At 47.8% G+C, this 15,647-nt stretch overlaps 1 protein-coding gene across 1 annotated transcript in view; it reads right to left on the bottom strand.

Moving 5' to 3' along the window:
* IGDCC3 (immunoglobulin superfamily DCC subclass member 3) overlaps positions 1 to 15,647 on the bottom strand; it is a 100,723-nt gene that overhangs the window by 25,311 nt on the left and 59,765 nt on the right. The window contains exons 4-6 of the mRNA XM_039723495.1: positions 15,446 to 15,576; positions 10,503 to 10,640; positions 3,636 to 3,794 (exon numbers count right to left, since the gene is read on the bottom strand). Of these exons, the coding sequence (XP_039579429.1) occupies positions 3,636 to 3,794; positions 10,503 to 10,640; positions 15,446 to 15,576 (428 nt within the window). The remainder of the gene's footprint in view (positions 1 to 3,635; positions 3,795 to 10,502; positions 10,641 to 15,445; positions 15,577 to 15,647) is intronic.

The following is a 15,647-nucleotide window of genomic DNA, read 5'->3' on the forward strand; positions in this document are numbered from 1 at the left end:
CTCAAGCACAGCAAATGGTGACAGGAGATTTAAGACAACTGCTGCTCACTCGGCTTCTCTCTCTTCACTACAGAGGATACTCAGATGTTTACTTGAGTAACTTACAGTAGCAGTGATGGGACTGGAAGGGCCAAAGATGGAAACTGTGCCCATGTCCCCTGGAAAACAGGCAGAAAACACTCAAGGGGACTGTCATGGAGCCTGCGTTTCAGCCCTCATGAAATTCTTGTCCCAGCAAGGTGCAGGCTGGAGCTCCACAGCAGCAGGGTATGTTCCCATGTCACGCACAAGTGCGGTCCTGGAAGAGTGGTCCACAGGGATCGGACATCCCAGCTCACTCCAGCATCCTGACAGACAAGATTTGAGTGCCCACCTGTCCCTACATGGTGGCTTTTCTTGAGAAGGAAAATGTGGATGGGAAGGGAACTGCTCCATGGGGGACACTGACTCACACAGCACATATTGAAGCTGGTTTGCAGAATGAATTCAGGGCTAAACTCAAGGACAAACCAAGTACCACAGAGCCAAGCCTAAACCACAGCAATTGCAATACATCTGCTGAATTCCAGCCCCAGCCAAGGCTTGTGATGACAGTGAGCAAGAACGATGGAAGAAACATCAGGAAGCGCAGCGGCGGCCGGATCTGCTGGACCAAGGAGTGCTGCCCAGTCCTGCCAACAGCAAGCAAGGCAAACAAGGCAGGCATTGTCAGCAGAGCCTTCAAACCCATGTCCTTAAGATGGGCCCTCATTTATGAGATGGGATCTCATTTTTCTGCATAGCTTTCAGGAGGAAATGAAGCGTGGAGTGGAGAACACTGGTGACCATCTGGCCATTCACAGCCCATCAGTTTGTTATGACACCAAACACATAATAAAGCACAAAAGATTGCACAGGAGGTAGAGGGAAAGTGCTTTGATATATTTTTTCCCTTGCCACTGAAGCCTGCTCTTCCCTCGCCTCACACACACGCACACCCTCGGTTTCAGTCAGCGCCGCTTTCGGCCCTTCGACAACTCCCCCCGTGAGACTTTCATTCGAAGCTCAGCACAAAGCAATATTCAAATGGCTGCGCTGGGATCTGAAGGGAAAATGGAAACTTTCTTGTGTGAGAACCTTACAAAAGAGATCAAAGGAGCCTAAATGGCCAAGGGAGGGCAGGGAGGGAAGGAGTGGGGGATTGACGCCTTCTCCTCTGGAGGGAGGAGGAATTCCCAGGAAGATAATAAGATGGTGTTAGATTATCCGAAGGAAAACCTGCGATGGGAAGACATTACTGCTGGAGGAAGAGCAGAGCCCTGTGTTGGGACCCCTCTGCCCACGCAGCTGCTGTATGGGACAAGGACCACTGCTGGCAGCAGGAGGGAGGACGTGGTCTCAGTTCCAGCCTCCCGCTAACTCCTTGCCTTACAACAGGAAACATCGCCCTTTCTCCTCCAGTTTCCCACCTATAAAACGTCCTGCCTTCAAAAGACTGGGGCAAGTTAATTTGTGCCTCCAGGCACTTCAAGGGCCCCTGCATAAAGGCAGCAAGTACCTGGCCTGGTGTGCTTTGAGGATGCCGTATTGTCCTAGCCCTGTGCTAACTTCCTCTCCAACCAGGCTTTTGATAGCCCGCTCTTTGCTTTTCTTCTCTTTACGGATGTAATTTGCATCGCTGACATCTTGACAAAGATAAAACCCACAGCCTCCCATGTCAGTCATTATCACTGTTTTCTTCCCAGATGAACCTGAACAGCAATCATTTGTACCTCTCAGCTGGAAAATTCAGGCAAAATGAGATGCAGAGGCAGGAAGAACTGCTTCCAGAGGGAGGGTGAGCAAACCTGGGATGAGCTCAGCTGCCTGGCCAGGGTCTGCCCCTACCCTGCTTGGGGAATATTCCCCTAAAAAACATGAAGCATTTTAAGGATGGGCAAAACATGTTGGGGTCCTGGACACTGCAGGTCCTGTCTAAAGGTTACTCCAAGGACACACTGGCCACACTTCTCCACACCACTGCCAGCTTCTCTGCTGATGCTGACTGCAGGGGCATCCTGCTTCCACAGAAAGATGGCTCCAATGACTCTGTGAGTGACATTTTAGGGACAAATGCCCATCTTGGCTTGCCAGGAGAAAATTCACAGTAATTCTACATCAGCTGAACTCCAGCACTAGACCAGTTGCTCAAGAGCTGATGTTCAAATCTCCAAAACGACTAAAAACTGCTCTCTGTAGCAATGAGAAGTTGTGCTACCTTTCATTCACCCTCTCATTCAGTTGCTAACAGGACAAGTCAACCATATTCAGTAGCTGAATTTTTAAAACTTCATGGATTTTCCAAGTAATTTGTTTTGGGTCTGCCTCCCTGCCTTCTGGACATCAGCTTGGCATTTGGGCTTAGGAGACCTCTCCTACATGCACCATGTGCAGAGCTGTCCTGCAGCAGCTCTATGAGTTTGTATCAGTAAAAAGAGGTTGCTCTTAATGCTGGGGTTGATGTTTCTTAATAAGGGGATTCATAGCTGTGCCAGCTGGGAGGTCCTCCTATTGCACTGCTCACCCAGAAACCCAAGAGCAATGGAAACAGTGAGTTTTCACCTTGTCTCATTGTCTGATCAGCACCTGGGGCTCAGGAGGCACAGGCAGCCCTTTCTACACCCTTCCTTCCTTGCTCCTCCACGGCTGGCGGGATCACCGCCTGCGACTCCCGCGATCTGTCGGTGACATCAGGGCTGGAGCAGGGCACTTTCCCCATCAGCAGCAGAAAGGTTCAATTAGCAGCTCCGGCAGGAGGTGTGTAATTTTAGATTCAGGATATCATCAGTCAATAGTTAATGAGTGAACTGATGAGAGCGTGAGATGCTTTAAGTGGACTAGCTTGAAGAGGAGGTGAGTGCCTGTAATCAGGGGCGGATTGCTGCCATTCAGAGCACGCTGCCAGCTGGGTTTGCCTTCTCAAATGCTTGCCTGGCTCCCCTCACCATGGAGACTGGTTGCAGGAGCATGTGGAAGGGATTTCTGTGCTTTCCCTAGTGCTGATCTCTACTTTGGGATGAACTGCCCTTTACAAGTAGCATTTCAGGACAGTTGCTGCAGGAAGAGGAGCAACCTATATCCCATGGGCACAGTCCCCAAAGGGTGCTTCACTAGGTCCTGGCAATTGGCTCAGACATAGTGTCAACTGCTACGTGAAACAGTCTCACAGACTTTTTGGAAATGGTTTTAGATTTACTGGTGTGATTTCAGTTGGAAAGCAATACTCTGTGAGTGTTATCCACTGCTGCATATCACTGCAGGAGTCATATCGATCATTCAGAGGTGTCCAGTGTGAGAACAGTGACCTTGTAACACTAAGGTCCATGAGACAAATTTGGCTGATTAATTCAGGCTTTCTGCTGAGATGCACAAGTATGGTAACAAATAACAACCAGAGTCTGCTAAGACAAATGCCTGTGATGGGGTGAGAAATCTCTGCAGCCCATACAGCTGATGCCTCAGCTGAACCACACCTGGTTGCAACTCACCTGCGTGGGACACAGACACACCCCCACCTGGGAAACCACATGTCTAGAAAAGAAGTGCTTTGCCTGGTGCCAGCAGAGAAGCGAGGTCAGCAGTGCCCAGCCCAAGCCCTCGGGGTGCCAGGGGCTCACCTTGCACGACGAGGCTGCCCTGCGCGGTGCGGCGCACCCGCGTGCCCGGTTTGTTGGCGGCGCACACGTAGATGCCGGAGTGCTGCACTGTGAGGTCTGAGATCATCAGGTTTCCTGTGCCCAGCACCTGGATCCCCTCCACGCCAATCGGGCGGCCGTCTGAAAGAAGGGGAGAAGGACAAGAGTCACATGCTGGCCTTAGGGCAAGGTTCTCCAAGGCACAGCCCTCAGTGAGATCCAGTCTAAGTACTTATGGAGTGGTGCCATGTTCTGCTACTGCCATCTGCCAAGTAAAGTCAATGGGATTTAGCTGATGCTCTTATCAGAACTGCCTTCTGCAGAAACCAGATCCTTATTTACAAGTTTGCCCAAAAACACTCTTTCTTGCTGCTTAAAAACCCAAAGCACCACCACAGGAAAAGTGAAAGCTTTCAACCATGTGTTCAGATTAAGATGAAGCACCCAGAATACAGTTCAACAGAGTGGTTAAACCAAGCTAAATCATCTCAGCTTCTCTGAGCCCTTGCCTGGGTCCTTGCATTACAATGAGCAGGGATCCACTCAGCTCAATAGCCTATTTCCAACAGACAGGCTTCAGGAAGAAGTCCAGCTAGCCTACTCCAGTGCTTCCCTCATGCACTTCCCCAGCCACCAGCAGTTTATGACCTGTAGATTACCTCACCCAGAAGTTACACCACTTTACCTGATAACCCTTGATGGATTTTTGTGGTTTCTGAAAATAAGAGAACCCTGGATTTTTGATTCCTTAGCCCTTGAGCACACACTAGCTCAGGGCTGAGGAGCTGGTCTCTCAGCTGGTGGTTAGATCTCATTCACTCTGGCTTGGAAGGGCAACTGAAAAGGGCTGCCCCCACCCCAAGTGCTGGATATGAGGCAGGTGAAATAGTTCAGTATCAGGGAATTCACTTTTATCCTGTTTTCTCTGGAAAATTCCCAGCCAGCTCTAATTACAATGTGTTTCATTAGTATCAGGCTATTGCTTTCTATTGTTTCATTGATTTGTGTTTTAAGACTCTGTCTGACAAAGGCAGCTCTAAATCAGGCCTAGCACATGTCAGGGTGTCTGAGCAGAGGGGAAAGGCAGGGGAGTTTTACTGGAGGAGCAGTTAAAGGGAGCACCCTTTCATCAGACAGGAATCAGGAATTCAGTTATCCCAGCCTGCAGGGGAATCTCTGCTTTGGTGCTGGGAGCAGCTCCTGGCCCTCCTTCTGCACTGACCCTGGGGTCTTGCAGGGCTGTTCCTCTCACGTTCTCACTCCTTTCTCCAGCTGCAATTTGCTCTTGTGCAATACCATCCTGGCCCTCCTTCTGCACTGACTTTGGGGTCTGCAGGGCTGTTCCTCTCACATTCTCACTCCTTTCTCCAGCTGCAATTTGCTCTTGTGCAATACCTTTTTTCCCTTCTTAAATTTGTTATCCCAGAGGTGCTACCACCACTGCTGATGGGCTTGGCCTGGGGCAGTGGTGGGTCTGTCTTGAAGCTGGCTGGAATTGGCTCCATTGGATTTGAGGAAGCTCCCAGCAACTCCTCACTAAATCCATCCCTGTAGCTCCCATACTACCAAAACCTTCTCACCCAATACAACCACAGGAGTGAGGGATCCCATTCCAGATCCCAGGCAGGATCCTGCTGGGAAACATGGTTGGGCTTGGCCTGGGGCAGTGGTGGGCCCATCTTGAAGCTGGCTGGAATTGGCTCCATTGGATTTGAGGAAGCTCCCAGCAACTCCTCACTAAATTCATCCCTGTAGCTCCCATACTACCAAAACCTTGTCACCCAATACAACCACAGGAGTGAGGGATCCCATTCCAGATCCCAGGCAGGATCCTGCTGGGAAACATGGGCTGAGAGCTACAAAGGCACTTACCAAACCCATCTCCTGCCATGCTCTGCATATAATTGTTTTCAGGAAATTTTGAAGCTTAAAGGTATCATTGCTTCATTAGACAGGAAATGCCAGACCTCTTAATTATTTGCATTGCAAAGAAAAATGCTTGGATCTTTTAGAGAGAGAAAAACAATGTCATTAAAGGATCACACTGGTGGCCAAGCCACTGCTGCAGTAAATGGCTCAGTCATAAAAAGGACAGTAAAACATGACCTGTCCTACATTTAATGAGCAATAACAAAGAACCATTCCTTCCAAACAGCATTTGAACTGAAGTGTAAAGAGGTCTGAATTAAATCCAAATTGAACTTGATTTCATCTTTTAAATTAGACCTTTTGGAAGTCTGTATTTACAATAGGTGTAAAAATCAAATCTCTCTCTTGGGGGAGGGATGGGACCAGTGAAAGATGCAAAGTGGTCATACCTGGATCCTTCATCACATCACTGCCTTGAGAAATACCACGGAAATGTGACTTGAATGTCAGCAGTTTTACTGTATTATTTATAACGTGCTCTATCATTTTAATATGCAAAGACTCAGCCTGCAGCAGGTGCTCCCCCCCCCAGTCCAAATACCAGTATCAATATGCCCTCAGTTTTCTCTCCAACTCCAGCTATTAGAAGTCTGGTGGTCTGAGGAAACATCTCCTGTCCCCACATCTTTCATTTCCCTGGAGAACAAAGAAGTCTTGGTGGATCTGCCATTTGGGTCAGCGTGGCCACCTCTAACAGCCAACAAAGATCACTGTGCCTCACCATCTCAGACCTCTCACTCAACTCCTCCCTTTCCAAAAGCACTGCAAAGGGCTTCTACAGAAACATCTCTACTTTCCCAGTCTGTTCCATCCTTCTCACTGCGTGCCTCACTCAGCCTGAGCCATTCTGCAGTCAGCTAGAAGGTCTTCAGCTGATATCTAGTCCAACTTAGCAACACTGACAACACATATAAATAATACAGAGTGTTTACACAAGAAATTCCTTGCATCCTGAAAGCTCAGCACTTTGCAGAACTGCTGTGCTGAGGGACTCACACCTGCTTTGCAAAGGTTGCTATTTATTTTAACCCTGTTTTCTTTACAGGGAGACCTGAAAAATGGTTTGCATCAGGCAATCCAAGCCCTTGAAATTCACCTTCCTGGCATCACCTGCCACCACAAAGTCATCTCTTCATGGAGGAGACTGCAAAAGCCAACACTTGCTCAGTTCCCAAAGCTGTCAGGACCCAGGCAGGCTTGAAACCACTGCTCATTTAACATGGCCTTCTACTTTTAAAGAAGTCAAAAGCAGAAAATTTGAGGGCTGAAAAAGAGCCAGTCTGGAGGCAAATGCCTGACAGATTTTCTGTTTTGATCCCTCAGTTGATGAGGACAAAAGGGGGAGGTTCAGCTCTTGTGAAGAGCAGAGTGACCTCTAATTAATAAGGGAAACCATTCTCCAAATGGGAGATGCTCCCAAAAGATGCTCTGGCTAAGACAAGTAGAGACTTCACTGAATCATAGGATGGGTTGGAAGGGACCATAAAGATCATCTCATTCCAATCCCCCGTCCATGGGCAGAGACAATTTCCACAGTCCCAGGCTGCTACAAATCCCAGCCAACCTGGCCTTGGACACTTCCAGAGATGGGGCAGTCACAGTTTCTCTGGGGAACCTGCACCTGGGCATCCCCACCCTCACAGGGAAGAATTTCTTCCTAACACCCAATCTAAACCTACCCTCTTTCAGCTTAAAGCCATTCCCACCTTGTCCTATCACTGCACACCCTTGCAGAAAGTCCCCCTCCAGCCTTCCTTTAGGCCCCTTTAGGTACTTCCAGGTTCTCCATGGGGGTGAAGTCTGGATGAAGGATGCCTGTAGCTTGGGAGCCACATGATTTATTTTTCCAAGGTGTATCTGAGGCTTTCTGGAGCCCATTCTCCGCCTGCTAACCGAGTGATTGGCACACCAGCACCAATTACAGAGCCCCTTAAAACGTGCCAGGCAATATGAATATGCAACAACACGAACGCCTTTCTTTTGTAAGTAGCAAGTAGAAAGAAAGTAACAACTTTCTAATGTTGATCATTTAGGTCTTTTGTGAATTCTTTGTATTGTGTCATAGTAGCCTTCCACTTTTTAGACACATGGGTCTCCTGCTCCTGAGGACACTGGGCACTGTGGATTAGCATATTTAGAGTACATTGCAACAGTTGACTATTCAGTATGTGAAGTGGTGAAATTTACTCTATTATTTCTAAACACTTACAGGAACGGTGCTCCTGTCAACCAGTCAGCCGTCTATTGCAAGCTTCTGTGTCCAATAAGTTACCAATTAATTGGCTCCTACAATTGTTGTATAGTTTACTTCTTGAATGGCTCCCTCTTTAGTAATTTCCTTCCCATTGTGTGGCCCTTTCTGACAACTTCTGTATAACGCTATCAGATAATCACTGTCCTTTCTTTCTCGCCTCACTTTTCTGTATCTCTCTAAATAGTTTATTATTCTGCTTTGGTACCTTTTATGGAGGCCAGCTCAGTGGCCTGTCAGTTAAAGGGTAAGGATACATTAAAATCGTCGTTCATTCAAAAGGCTTTGCAGTAAGTGCCCAGGATATTCATTTGTGCACACATACAGGTCCAAGCCTGAAGTGCGTGGCTCTGAAAGGAACAGCCCTATCTTCCCTGAACAAATCCTTAATGATTTTACATCTCTCTCAGAGCCTGCTCTCTAATGAATGTTGACATTTCATGCACGGCGAGACACAGGAATTCTGTTTGTGGTCAGGGGCTACAACATATTCCCAAAGAAATTAAATTCAAAATTGATTGTGTGACACTCAAAAACTGGCCCAGAATTTGAATGATTTCTTTCAAGCAAAATATAGCTAGTTGCTTTTCCCACTGAAAACCAGCCAGGTTTTAGCAAAGCCAAAGCAAGAAGTGCAAATGGTGTTTATGGCTTGCTTTTCCCTGTACTAGAAAGCTGTGAAAGCAAAATTGTTCTTTTGCTCCTTTTTGACAGAAGAAATGCCACAATGTCAAAACTGTGAGCAAAGGGGCTCAGAGAGAGTTTCCAAAAAGGCAACGTGCCCTGTGCAAAGTCCCAGCACAACAGCAATCCCACAGCTCTTCCTTACTTCTGCAAGGCAAGAAAAACGCTCACACAGAATTGACTTTTTTGCTTAAATTAAGCCATTCCTATTGCTAAATCAGCTGTATCTTTCTAAGACTTTGTGGCTGTGAATTTTTTTTATTTCTGCAAATGGATTAAAGAGTTTTTTTTCCTAAGCTGAGTGAGTTATCTGTAGGAGGAACTTCAGGAAGAAGACCTTCACATGGAGGAAGCCAGAGATGACAGAAACTCTGAGGACCTCCCTGTCCAGCACAAACCCCTCTCCTTCCCCGTGATCACACAGACAAGGAGACATGAAAGTGCTTCCAAAATGGCTACAAAGAGATGACAAACCCTCCAAGTCATCAGAGAGCCCGTGCACCGCGTCGCTGTCAGGATCACTGTCATCTCAAACGAGACCTTGTGATGCTTTGGACAGGAAACATTCCTGCTGAAGGGAAGGGAAAATAACAAGATCTGTTTCCCATTCAGTAGCTCTGATTCTGCCACTGTGCTGCAAAGTAGCATGGAGAGGGTATTTATTTTTGGTGAAAGGCAATGCTGAGCTCAGACCATCCAGACAAACATTGCACAGTGCTATTACATCTTCATTATTGCACTGCTCTATAGAGACAAGTGTTTTGAAGAAGGTAATAAGCACTTATAATTAAGGCAATTATAAAGTAGTTTATTATAGTTGAACACTAACATAGAGCTGTCTTGTGTCCAAGAGAACCAAACCAGTGATACAGAGTATCTGGGGAATTTTTAAAACAGCATCAATCTGATGGTTATGGCTCTGGAGGCAAAAATACCAGTTAGTGGCATACAAAGGCTGATTTTACAAGCCACTAGAGGATGCAAGGAGGGAAAACATGGAAAAAATGTGCAACTGATATTGGATGCAAGTCCTTATTCCCTGGCAGACAGTTCTGGAGCAGGAAGTCACCCTGCCCAGGAGCTGACCCTGACCCTTGGAGAGCCATGGGGATGGAGTCCCACATCCAGCACAGCAGCATGAGACAGAATTATCCCTGTTTGTGCTTCACAGCCATGCTGGGAGACACCAGGAGATGAGCATCCCAAAACTGATGTGACCTCGAGGACCAAAAGATCTCCGGAAATCCCAACTGAACCCAGCCCCACTGTGCGCACAGGCAGAGTTACAAGCTCTGGGAAATAAAACAAAATTCATCAGCTCTTCACTCAGCACAGGTTTCTGTAGGGCAATAGAAGTGTGCTCTGAGCAAAACAGTTTCTAAGCTATCATCATAAAATTAGAACCTAAAATAAACCTTAGAGAAACACAGCCCTTTGCTCCTCCTTGCTTGCATGATGCCATCAGACACTGTCTCTGGTTTCCATGCTGATTTAAAAACATATCACGAACCCCAGCAGCAAGCATTTGTTTTTTCAGGGCTTCAGACACACTTTAAACACTCTCTCCCCCTTAAAATTGTTTTAAAACTCCATGAACAGACAGCAAATTTCTTTCAAGTCTGTTTTTATGTGAAAGATGTGTTTGTGTATGATTTTGCTTCTCTAGGCCAACAGTGGTGATGTTTTTGATGCAGCAGCAGAAGATGCCGTCACTTGAGAAAAGATAAAATTATCACCTTTCATGAAACATCTACAGGTTTTACCAACCCACTTCTCTAACAGCTGAAAACAGAATCTTGGCAGAGAGAAAAAACAAAGTGTAGACATGAGGATAAAAAGCACTTCAAGCCTACAATTACCTTCTGTGGGAAGGGAGAGGGTGAATCAGTTGTTGTATAAAACAGTCAGTGGCACCTACCTATTTCCTACGTGATGGCTATGGAGAGGAGGAGGAGGAGGAAGTGCCAGGGACCCCCAGGGCTTACCGAGGCGGCTCCAGGAGACGATGGGCCGGGGGTTGCCGGTGGCGATGCACTCCAGCACTGCTGTCTGGTGCACGGTCAGCGTCAGGTTCTCCGGGCCCACAAGAATCATGGGGTCCTTGTACACGGTGGAGTGGGAGCCTGCAACGACAGCACCACTGTCAGAATGCTTTTCATTCCCTCTTGTTTAAAGGACTTTGGGTATCCTCTGAGTACATCTCTTCTAAGTACATATCCTCTTCCATCAGGAGCTGTAGTCACATGAGAAGGAGTAATGAGTTCAAACTGGAAGAGGGGAGATTTAGGTATTTAGGTATTTGGAAGAGATTTAGGTATTTAGGTATTTGGAAGAGATTCTTCCCTGCTAGGGTGGTGAGGCCCTGGCACAGGCTGCCCAGAGAAGTTGTGGATTCCATCCCTGGAAGTGTTCAAGGCCAGGCTGGGCAGGACTCAGAGCAGCCTGCTCTAGTGGAAGGTGTCCCTGTCCATGGCAGGGGGTGGAATGAGATGATCTTTAAGGGTCCTTCCAACCCAAACCATTCCAGGATTCTAAATTATGTGGCTGGTGCAACCCTCAATAAATCTGAGATGTACATGAAACAAAAGGAGCACGGTGTTTGTGTGACAGTCACACTGAACATGTTTAAAGTGTGCATTGATTATTCCTGGGGAAAACCCCTGAAGCAATGATCCAGCCACACACAGCCCTGTTAACACCTGGATATCAGCAGCATAAAGAAGGAACTGCACTGTGAACTGCAAAGAGAAGATGTGCATGGTATCTAAGGAAAATGCAACATGAAAGACAGCAGCAATGCAAATAAATGAGGGAGTTGCTTTATCTTTCAGCATTTCAAGCCACAAAGTAATCCACACGGACCACAATGCCTAACTGTCTCTGTGAGCATCCTCTCTTGCTGCTGGTGTCACTTGCTCCAAAAGACCTGTCCTGGGACAAGGAGTGATGGAGATAACAGTCCCTTACTCCTGCTGAGGAGCTTTCTGAGAGGAAACTCCCCTGACTACTGCACCCCACTTTTTCCTACCATTTTCCTGCAGGGAGAGGATGCATCCCATTGCACTGATACAACTGTGACATATTTGCTGCTCGTGATACAATCACTAATCCTTTATTTGCACTGTAGTAGCACCAAGTGGCAGCAACCAAGAATAAAACCCATCACGCAAGATGGATGTAGAGATCCATAACAGAACAAAATCCTGGCGCAAGGACCCTGGACACAACAACACAGGCACAAAGAAAGGCAAAATGACAGCATGGGACAAAAACATCATCCTGTGTTATGTATACCACAGCTGAACCCACATCTCCTGAGTCCCTAAAAAGTGCCTTATCCTTGAGCCAAATGTCCCAGCAGCCTTTAGTCAGCAGGAGAGGAGGAAATCCAAGAGATATTCTCAGTTCTCCATCAGTAAACAGGAACACTGAAAACCTCTGCATTAGTCTTCCTCCCTGTCTCTGATGAGACCTGGTTATACTCCAGAAATGCTGAGGTCAAAGCAGTGCTTAAGGAATTCCATCAATCTTACAGCTGCTGGCAAAAAAAAGCTCTGTACACCTGCAAAGAGAAATACCTGGGCTGGCCATCTGCCCTCGGGCAGGAGTGGGGCACAGGGAGGGCTGGGGAGCACATCCCTGGCTGGGATTTGCCAAAGGGATCAGCCCACACTGACTCCTGCACATGGACTTCCCAATATTCAAAAGGCTCATTACAGGGAAGTGATCCACCAAAATCTATCTACAGGGGCTTCTCTCCAAGAAAAACAATTCCTTCCTGCACTTTTGAGTGTTACCCTTTCACAGCAGCTCAGGGGCTGGAATCAGGGCATAGCAGGGGGATTCCACCGTGGTCCAAGGGCAAGCACAGATCAGAGCAGCTCGTTTGTTAATTGTTCCTACGGGGGCTAAGCAGGGAGCGATAAAGCGACTCCAAGCTTGTGTGTAAATGGGCAAAATCCAAGAAAAATCACCGTGTCAGTGTGACTTAAGAGCTGACTTTCTCAGTAAATGCATTTCACTGCAAGCCATAAAATGCAGATTTTTTTGATGAGAACCAGAATGCACAATAAATTCATATGACCGGCTGGTTAACCCCAAGAGATCTGAAAAACAATACCTTCCCCTCAGTACCTCGGAGTGCCTTTAAAACCCATGTAGATTTATTGTTCTGAATCACAATACTAAATGTTCACGCTTAGAATAATACGGCATTATCAGCGTATTATATAGCGATTTCAATATTTCAAAACATGGAGAAATGAAATGAATTGTCCAAGGTCACCCAAGAATATCAGGAAACGGGAGCCAAACTCAAAGCAGAATTTATGAAACACACTGCTTTGACAATAAAATATTTAAATATCATGTTCTTTGATTTCTACTCTAAGTCTTAAATAGATATTCAGGTTTTTGAGTGCAGATTCAGCTCCCTGAGTTTGGGCAAATGCTGTCCAACTCTGGAAGTGGCATTTCCACCACTGCTCACCTTCGCCTGCAAAGGCCATGCAATGTCCCACAGCTTTGCTGCTGAGCCCACCACCCACAGCAGTGACAGCTCCAGGCCAGCAGGGACTGGGACACAGCAGTCACATGCCAGCACCGCACAAAGGGACCAACCATGTCCCAACATCAAGGAGGAGGTTTCCTTCTTCAGTCAGACCAGCTCTTTGATGCAGGGTCAGGAAGGAAGGAGTGATAAAATGAGGGACTTGTGGCAGGCGAGTGCTGCTGGAGCTCAACAGGATTCAGGGCAGCACGGGGATTTATTCTGAAAGGGGGAAAGGCTCTAATGATGCCCGTGGTCCCCAGGGACTCTGCCAGCAGCAGTCACAGTGGGGATGGGGATGTCCCCAGCACTGCCAGCAGTGACAGGCACTCCAGCAGGGACAGGAGCATCGCCTGCCAGATCTTGATCAAAAGGACAGCAGCAGAGAGAGCCGCAGCTCACACTGGAAAGGTGTCAGTGCAGAGAGGCAGGCAGCCCCCTCAGGAGCAGCTCCTCTGAGCAGGCACTTGAAAATAATCAATCAGCAGGACTGGAAGACATCTCTGTGCTGCTCACTGCCAGCAGCCCCACCACCACTGCCAGGCAGAGGAGGGAGAGCACTGCAAGAGGCTCCTTCATCCCCCATGGGCAGCCACCCTCCTCCTCCTCTCCTGCCGGGCTGTGGCAGTGCCCTGCAGGGCACAGGCTTCCAGAGACCATTCTCACCCTCTCCCTTCTCCCTCCCAACCCAGGGCTTGGATTGGAAACCTCAGGGAGGCAGACCTGGTGCTTCTCTGCTGGTGAAGCAATGGCTGAAGCTGCTGCTCGGCAGGGAAAAGCAGGAGCCCTCCTGCCATCATGAAGAGCAGAGAGACTGTTCCCTTCACCGTGACACAAGAGGGAGGTGATACAAAAGATTTGCAAGAATTCTGCTTACCCCATCATGCCTAATGCCACGTGCACAGCAGCACTCACATCAGCTCAGTATTTACTGACACAACACCCACACCAGCAGAGCAATGCCCCGTGCACCTCTGTGGCTCACCACAGCCTCTGCTGCCGTGCCAAAGCCCAGAGTTCACATGCTAACACATACCTGCTGTCCTGATCTAAGAGATATTTGTGTGTTCTTAGCAAACACCACAGAGCATAAACCTTTTCCACGGAGGTTTAACCCAGTGCAATGAGTTTTCCATGCAAATGTCCAGTTACAGCAGTGCAGGCACTGAAGCATGGTCCAAACCCTTCTACAAACACTTACACATGGTGTCCATATTCATCATCCGACTGCTTTAAGGAGGAGAAAAAGCCACAAATGTTTCATGGACAGGAAACCTGGAAAATATCCATCTGCAATGAGGGATGGTCAGATGAGAACAACTAGAGCTTTCTGCCCTGTGAGGAATCATAACTCAGGCCAGTAAACTGACACAAAGAACTTCACCACATTGATAATTTACGGCTCTTTATTCCCTCTATGTGGCTACTGTTTGCATAGATCAAGCAAACAGAGAAGTAACAGGCACCCAAAGCTCCCAGGTCTTTCAGAACCAGTTAACCTGCTTTCTTTCCATCAGAGTTGACATACACAGCATCACTCTTCCCTCAGCTTCACCCCATTTCACACGTGCTGCTTTCTTACAGTCAGCACAGGCTAATATGACACTTGGTACAGGTGTTAAGTCTCTGCTCCAGAACCACTGGCCAGGCAGTGTTTTGGTGGGTGATGGGAAGCTGTGAGATGTGTGCTGGAAAGCCTCCAGCTCCTGGGTACCAGCAATTACATGTATATGATGGACAGGAGCATCACAGCTCTGGGGAAAGACCTTTGGCTGCATGTAAGAAATAACTCAGAAACACCCACTCAAATCCTTGGAGAGATCTCCCTTGCCTGTTATCTCCAAAGATTCAATCTCCATTTCCAGAGGGAATCTGGGATGTCCCGCACCAGAGGGGGTCTTAAAAACTAACAATCCAGAACAAGGAAGGTGTTATGGCTGGACAGAGGAATGGACAGGAGCATCACAGCTCTGGGGAAAGACCTTTGGCTGCATGTAAGAAAGAACTCAGAAACACCCACTCAACCATCCCTGGGGAGATCTCCCTTGCCTGTTATCTTCAAAGATGCAATCTCCTATTTCCACAGGGAATCTGGGATGTCCTGCACCAGAGGTGATCTTAACAACTAACAATCCAGAACAAGGAAGGTGTTATGGCTGGACAGAGGAATGACTCTCAGTGAGTTAGCCTGAAGCTCTCTTAAACTGTCCTGGTCCAGAACAGCAGTGGGAAGAAGACAGGAAGGCAGCCAGGCCAGCACAGCTGGCACTAACCTGACACGGTGAGCCCTCTCTTAAACTTCAGGCTAAACTGTCCTGGTCCAGAACAGCAGTGGGAAGAAGACAGGAAGGCAGCCAGGCCAGCACAGCTGGCACTAACCTGACACGGTGAGCCGGGCCTCCCGGCTGAACTTCACGTTAGCAATATTGGTGGCAACGCAGTGAAATATCCCACTGTCTTCTGCCCTGAGCCCCGTTATCTGGAGAACCCCCTTGGGAAGCAGCGTGTACCTGTGGGAGAGAAAACAGAATCAAAAGCTTGCAAAGCAGGACACAATGTGACAGGAGGCTGCATACCCATT

This window comes from Passer montanus, unplaced genomic scaffold (assembly GCF_014805655.1).
Source record: "Passer montanus isolate IOZ18808 unplaced genomic scaffold, ASM1480565v1 scaffold5, whole genome shotgun sequence".
NCBI lineage: Eukaryota > Metazoa > Chordata > Aves > Passeriformes > Passeridae > Passer > Passer montanus.